This window comes from Brugia malayi (assembly GCF_000002995.4).
Source record: "Brugia malayi strain FR3 genome assembly, contig: Bm_v4_Chr3_scaffold_001, whole genome shotgun sequence".
Lineage (NCBI taxonomy): Eukaryota > Metazoa > Nematoda > Chromadorea > Rhabditida > Onchocercidae > Brugia > Brugia malayi.
Window position 1 is genome coordinate 10,515,476 of NW_025062477.1, and position 8,042 is coordinate 10,523,517.

Here is an 8,042-nt window from a genome sequence, read left to right on the forward strand (position 1 = left end):
AGGCGTCAGGTCATATTTTCTGAAGATTCACAATTTGATTATGCATTGCTTTCAAGTTCTCTTGAAAGCGTTTGATCCAGTCATAACAAAACGATCACCAAGTTTTTTTTTTTTTGAAAAAAATACCTGATTATAAGTGCTTTTATCCTTATATAAAAATTATATATTCTTTCTATATAAAATATGCAAAAAATTCCACGTGTCCAAATTATAAAATTCAAATTGCAGAGATTTCAGAGAAAAAACTTGATTTTAGGCAATAAAAGGTTAAATGTTTTCAGAAACCAGTTATTGATTATAATTTATAATAAAAGATTACTGATAAATTGTGATAACCGTTGGCGAACAAAATAACGTGTGGTCATAAATCTCATCACTTATTCGATTCAATTTACACTTTGTCTTTCATCTAGTGGATTCGAGAAATGCAAAATCACAGCAAAACCATAGGTAGTTTGAATACATCTACAGATATCACAGGTTCTACTCAGGATTTCCGCTTTTGAAGTATAAAATGTGTTGTTTTTAGGTCTTCAGCCATTAGTTGGTTCCACTATTCCCCACCTTTTATTCAATATTTAAGAAAATGCTTTTGGATATTATTTCTATCAGTGAAAAGTTTTCCAAAGAAACACAAGTAAAATAAATAATGACTTCCTCGCATTTAAGTAATGAAAATGAATTTGCTCAGTATTTGTCACTTAATTTGACTCATTTATTGATTTCAACAACTAAGAACAAAGAAGATTAAACTATAATACAATAAGTGTCAAATTAATGCTGTAATTTATTAATTGAACAGTTTTAATGATGATTTTAGCCCATATTCCATAATAAAATAAATAGATTTCAAATTTCCGGTGGAATTATAAAAATCTTGTAATATTGGAATGAGAATAGCTCAGAATTCGTTTTCAAATTTTCAATTGAAGATATTTCAGAGAAGAAAGTTTGATTTCGGATATTTCAAAATTAAGTATTTAGAGCAAATAGTTATTTTTGTTCAATTTATGATAAAAGATTGCTGATAGATTGTAATGTAAGAACAAAACAATTTAATGGTTAGAAGTTCGTTTTTCCTTTTTTTCCGGTCGTATTCAGTCCTTCATTCTTCTTTCTTCTATTCAAAAGGGAGTGACACCTGCAATATTAAACTGGTTATGCACAGGATCGCAAAGTATAAAAAGCGCAGTTTGTAAATCTTCAATTATCAATTAGTTCGTACTTCATTTTTTTTCAAACTTTATGAAGCTACTCGTGGATACTGTATCTATCATTAAGTATTTTGTTCGCTAAATCTTGATCTCTCCTGACATAAATAAAGAATTATTTGGCATTTAAAAACAAATTCACTGTATTAGAATGAGCTATGAAATTGAAATCCGCTAGTAGTCACTGAAGTAACTTTCCGAATAGCAATTCCCTTAGCTTTATGTTAAATTGCCATTGTAATGCAGTAAATTTATTCATGCTAAAATTGTTGAAATGAATGAAATTTTAAAATAAAATCATTCATTCGATGATCAAAAGCGATTCAGATCAGATCGTATTGAAATAATATCGTAGTTAATCGATAAAAAATATTAATAAGGTGAAATCTGTACTTTAGCAAATATCAAAGTTGCGATAAAACAACGAAAATGGCAAAGTTGATAGTGTATCTTGCTTTCATTATATATTGTGGCGGAAATATGATGCAGCTGCAAAATATGCAAGCAATGGCAGCAGGAATAGGTATGCATCTCCTTTTAAGTAAAATTATAATCTTTATATCTTGTATTCTACATCATTTGAACCGCTTTATTCGAGATTTTTGATCAAATGGAAAGAGAAAGTGATTTCAATTCGAATGCCAGCGACTCACTTTTAAATCTCAAATATTTCCTCCTCGCCTATAAGTTTAATCAAATAATTTCAGTCGCTGATGTTATCACAGATTATAAAGCTGACAAGTTATGGGATGATTACTTATTAATGGAGACAACGCAAGTAGAAGAATGTATGTTCATTTTATAAGGAATTAACTTAGGCATTATTTAATTTTGAGTGATTTCAAGATGATTTAAGATAAATTTGACAATTCCTTTTAGTTCGATTCGTAGACTTCTTTTTATTGAGGAAAGAATGAATTTAAATAATTAAAAAAATTATTTAATAACTAAGAAATAATTTAAAAAAGAGAAAATCTCTATACAACGATTGCAGCAACATTGACGAATTGTGACACAATGGAAAATGGAAGATTATTTATTTTGAAAGAAAAACCGCTGTTATTGATGGCAGATACTGTTAACTTGGTGAAATGGAATTAGGAAACTGCAAATGTGCAATGTACAAGTGATTAAATATTAATTGAAGATCACATTTCAATATATTGAGAAGATCAGGCTGTTAATAAAAGAAATCGGAAAAAGGTGAATCAAACGAAAAAGAAAAAGAAAATCGGATTATTTGCAATTTTAATATTTTACAACAAAAATAAATAACAAGGATTAAACATATTGTGGATTATTATTCTTCAGTTATTAGCCATCCAAATTATTCATTTTTTTTTTTTTTACTTTTCTACATTCTCCAATTAGTATCACGAAAGTTTTCTAAATAGTACGTAAATGATTTTGCTGTTATCACAACTGCAGAACGTCAGTAACAGATTTATTGTTCTCTTACAATATCGTATTTGTACAATAACAGTTATAAATAAATTAAATATAGAATGATATCAATTGCCCATCAAAATATGTGCTAAGTTGTCATGGAGAGCTTTTCTTACTACAGAAGAATATTCTCTTTTAGTTCTTTCTCGAGAATTGGTCAAACTTTAATTTGGATAAGTCATAAAAAGTAGTAACGTATGTGGATTTATCTATTCTTGTTTGATAAACAATGGCAGTAAAAGTAAGACAAAATTCCAATTTATGAATAAAAGTTTTTTAACAAAATAAGAAAATCAATGAGTGAATAAAATAAGCTTAAAAATTTTAAGCATTAAACGAGCGAATTTATGGAAAATATAACTGCTAATTAATAATTAAAATAATTCGATTTGTATTTTAAATTGCTCTGCTAAAAAAATCGTTGCCTAGAAAACATTCAAATAATGCAATTTAAATTATATTTATATTCAATATTATACTCTATTCAAGTTTAATAATTTATATTCAATTATGTCCAAATTTAATAATTTATCAACATATATGTACATTGAATTTCAAAAAAAGGATTCATGCAAATATGATTTAAAATTTATTGTTTAAATTTTAAAGATTTTAATAAGAATGGCAAAATGCACTACCCATTATGCCTGCGACATTTTTCCGTTTTGCCATCATCCGAATTTCGTTTGATGGATTTTTTTAACCGAATCTACAGATGAAATCGCCCAATTCCATACCCATTTCTGGTCACATTAGGTCTGGATGCATCGGTTAATTTCACTCATTAACGCAGTATGTTTTAGAAATTGTTTCGTTTTGAAATTTTTTCAATATAATTTATAGACGTTGCTTCTTGTTTTTGTCCACATTTTCCTGATTCTCGAATGTTCGTTTTTCATTCCTAAAAAGTAAATTTTGAACAAAACCAATAAAACTTTGACCACTGTCCATCAAAGCAGAGTCATCGTCAAATTTATCATAGTTTGACACTTTGCATAAAATTAAATTCAAAAAATTTCTAAGATTCATTAATCTGCTCTTCTTCAGTGCAAAAAGACCAAAAGCGCATCAATCATAATTGTTTATTTCAGTTGTGCTTCTTTCATCGTATAAAATATTTTTCGGTATATCTTTCATCTTTCGATCTATCCTTATCACTTTTATCTGTTACTTCATAAATATCACTAAAATATGATCTCCAATGAAAATCAACAATGAAAAGATTATTTTAATAATTGATAGAAATTAATAATAACATTATCATCATATACTACTGATTTATATATGAAGCAATAAAAGAAACAATTGACATTGACCATAGTAAATTAGAAAATAAAAGTTAACCTTTGAACAGAAAAGAAAAATTTCATTTTTATAAAATATTAATCATAAAAATTATCTAAGAAAAGTTAACAAATTTATAATGTCTCATTTCTTTTCCTGAAATTTCTCAAATTATTTTCATTCAATAGTCAGATAATCCTACAAAGTAACATCAAAAATATGCAAAAACGAATTATTTTTTTTTTTATTAACTGAGCCATTTCAATTTATATTTTTCTTAATTATTAGAATGCGTTTCACATTTACAACACGAAGGATATTTTTCATTTTCTGCTATTTCAGCTATTGTAAAAAGTTTTTTTTTTTTAAATATATAATTATTTAAACTTAAGAAGTAGCTGCAAATTAGAAAAAACATTCCAATTGAACATACAATGCTAATAACTCCTAGCGGCATTTTAATGAATTTTTTATAAATCTCATTATTATATTAATGTAATATCTAATGTGCAAAATATTTGCTCTATAATTTGAAAAGAAAAACGAATATTTTAGCTCTTTCTAATTTGCAAAAATTAGCCCAATAAATTAGTAATTAAATGCATAAAAATTAAAATGCTGAATTTTTATGCATTTCACAAATGTGAAATAAAATTTTGTAAAGTGTAAAAAATTTGTATTTCATTTTCAAAAGAGCGTTGCAAAAAAAAGGAAATTTGAAGGAACAAAAAAAATTTGTGTTATAAAATTGAATTGTAATTTTCTCAATTAAGGCCAATTAAGAAAAATCACTAGCAGAAGATCAGGTTTTCATATTTTTAATAGTGTATATTGAAATAATTGGTCGTATGCATTAAGGTTATATATACTAGGAATGGTGGGTAAATAATTCACCCATGCATTCTATATTTCCCAAGAAATAAATAAAAAACATACTTTCATCAAAGTTATGCAATATTTTTAAAAAAATAAAAAATAATAAATAAATAACGCAGTAGCATTCATAATTTGGAGAAAACTACCACTGTTAAATTTAGATTATTCGACATTTTGAATTACAAAAAAAATTTATTTTTGCCAACAAAAACTAATTTTTTATCATTGATTTTATCATTAAACAAATTTCAGTGCTTTGAATGTTTAAAATTAAACTATTCCAAAAAGTTCTATGTATTTGTGAAAATATAAACTTCAAATAAATCCTAAAGCATTCAAATATTATGCATCATATAAAATAAAAATATCTTAAATAAGAAATGACTAGGAAATTTTTAATAATATATATGTATATAAGAGGAGCAGAATTGTAAAAGAAATAAATTTTTTTACACACTGTAAATTTTCCATCGGTGCTTCTATCATTTAACTTCCTGTCAATTCCTTAAATCTTACATAAAACTAACAAATTATTATATTTTTGAACTGATTCAGGTGCAAATTTAAAAACTTATATTTTACATAATGTAATACAAGAAAAAGACAAAAATTTGTGAAGAAAATAACAGCAAATTTAGAAATAATTATACATCAAACATTTCAGAAACAAACCTATGAAATACGACTGGAAAATTTTTAATAAAATTGTTACAACTTTTAAGTAAGACTCGAAATATTGACATCAAAAAATAAATGCCAATGCATCAAACTAATTGATCATTACGTCTAGTAAATTAATAAATATATATATAAATGAAAAATTACAGGTACAAAAATTACAGTTATAAGAGATGTCAAGATTGATGAAGCTAGTTTTTTCCTAATTACCAGAAATTGAAAGAAAAAAAAAATTATGTCAAGAAAGAAAATTCTCCTAGACGGAAAGAATACTTTAAATAGTAACAAAAGAAGAAATTGACTTAATCAATAATTAGATCAAAGAATTAGGTGAGAAAAAGTTTGTTTGACTGTGAACAAAATCATATTTTAGATGAATACAATTAATTGGAAAATAAAAAAATAAACACTAGCACGTCAAACTATTTGATTATGTCTAATAAATTTTCAAAAAAAAAAGTATAAATTCTTAAAATTTATAATTGAAAAATTTTCGACTATTCTCAAAATAAATTTCAAGTTTTGATTAACTTTGTAATAAGAAATCAAAAAATTTGAACAATATGAGCAAAATTATTGCATGAAGACATAAAAGTGATAATTCGAATTATAAAACTTTGATAAATCATTTCAAGAATTACTAATTAATTAGAAAAGTAATTATATTTCTCGTGTTATTAATTTTTGTCTTACTTTATAATTGAAAGAATTAAAAATACTACAAAAGAATTAAAAGAATTTAAAAGAATTAAAAAAATACTACAAAAGAAAAAAAAAGTTTGTGAGACGAGAAAGAGTTGCATTGTGGTGTGGGCGAGATGGCCGAGCGGTCTAAGGCGCTGGTTTAAGGCACCAGTCTCTTCGGAGGCGTGGGTTCGAATCCCACTCTCGTCAACCCCACATTTTCCCGGCCAAATCATTTATGCATTATAAATTTTTACCTACAAATGATTGGAAAGTAGGAAAAACAAGTTTTCCTTTAATTTCACAAAAAAAATAAAAATCCTAAATTTTAGAATAGCAACAAATTTTATTGTGAAATTCCCCATTTAATCTATACTTTGATGTCGATACGTTTCAAACTTTTTCATTTTTTTTATTTTTCAAAAATTTAAAATTGCATTATCTAAAATATAAGAAATGAAACAACATTTTTATTCAGATTATTTGTATTAGCTAAAATTAAAATACTTTTTGTTGAATATGTATAAAGTTTACTGTATCGCAGTTTTTACTAAAATACTGTATTACAGTATTTAAAATTACTGTATTACAGTATATCCGACAAATCATTATTGATATTTTGAATGATAATACTGCAATGATTAGACAAAATTTTACAAATTGAAATAATCTGCCAAGTATTCTCCAATTTCTCCCAATCTAAATGGATGCTAGCATTTCTAGGTTTCATATGAACTGTAAATTTAGTCCAATTTAAAACATTCCCTTATCTTTCCAAGCAATCATATTCTAGAATTTTCTTAGTAAAAAAAAAAGCGAAATGTTTGAAAAGCATTCAGATAAAATTAGTAAAACGAAATCTTAGCTCTTTTCAATAAATTATTTATTTTGGACTTAATTTATTAATCAACATTCATTGCTTCGTTGCAAATTTTCTATTTAAATGGTTGTAATTGAATTCAAATCATCAATTGTTGTAATAAATTGTTGCAATTCAAACTCGAATTATCAATTTGTTGTAATAAATTATTGCAATTTGAAAAGATTTATTTGTATTTTTCATTATTTATTTTCTTTAAATTCATTTGTTTAATTATTTGCTATTTTTTCCCATAATTGGGCATATTTTATAAGCTTATATTTAATCAATCATATGTTATGCATATCTTTTTCTTTTTTTTTAATGAATCTCTTTTAATTATCTAAAAATTTTAGCCTACGTTTATTGCAAAATTTATTTTACAATTTTCTCATTACTTTTATGGTCAATTGCCATCAATCGCATCATTCATTTTGACATAACTTTTACTTCCATTATTTTTGATCTTGATTTATTGATTAAATTTATTGGTTTAACCGATTTCTTTCTTACATTTAAAAATAATAAAGAAACATGTTGCTAAAAATTTTCACTATATTAAGCAACTTGATTAAAATGATAAAAAATCACAGCAATAATAAAATAATCCTCAAATTTCTAATCAATTTGACATATTAATTTTGAATCGTTTTTTTTTTTTTTTTATTTTTTAATTTGTATAATAGTTAGACCATTCTTTTGTTTTTTCTGTATTTTATATTTGCATTTTATTATAATTCATATTTGATAGTAAATAATAAATTTTGCGGAATTATTATTAAAAATTTTAAGTATAATCATAATACATACATTATGATATCATAAATTATGTGTTCCTTATTTAAAGAATTTACATCTTACTAACACTTTGCTAATAAATGAATTAATTACATCAATTTTTTTCTCAATTTAATAATATATTAATAAAAATTTATCAGTAAAAATGCAATTAATAACTAATAAAAATTCTTGAATTGAAAAATATTTCTTTCATTGAAGTAAAT

The 8,042-nt window shown here is 24.7% G+C and overlaps 1 protein-coding gene and 1 non-coding gene across 2 annotated transcripts; both read left to right on the top strand.

The window, feature by feature from the left end:
- Positions 1-1,640: 1,640 nt before the first annotated feature.
- Positions 1,641-2,312, top strand: Bm10168 (Uncharacterized protein; the record flags this gene model as incomplete). The annotated part of the gene is made up of 3 exons (XM_043080776.1): positions 1,641-1,734; positions 1,919-1,999; positions 2,206-2,312. The coding sequence occupies 3 exons, from the start codon at positions 1,641-1,643 to the stop codon at positions 2,310-2,312; spliced, it is 282 nt and encodes a 93-aa protein (XP_042936710.1).
- Positions 2,313-6,307: 3,995 nt separating this feature from the next.
- On the top strand, positions 6,308-6,389 carry Bm14601. The gene has a single exon. It is a non-coding gene; the product is annotated as a tRNA-Leu (tRNA).
- Positions 6,390-8,042: the final 1,653 nt, after the last annotated feature.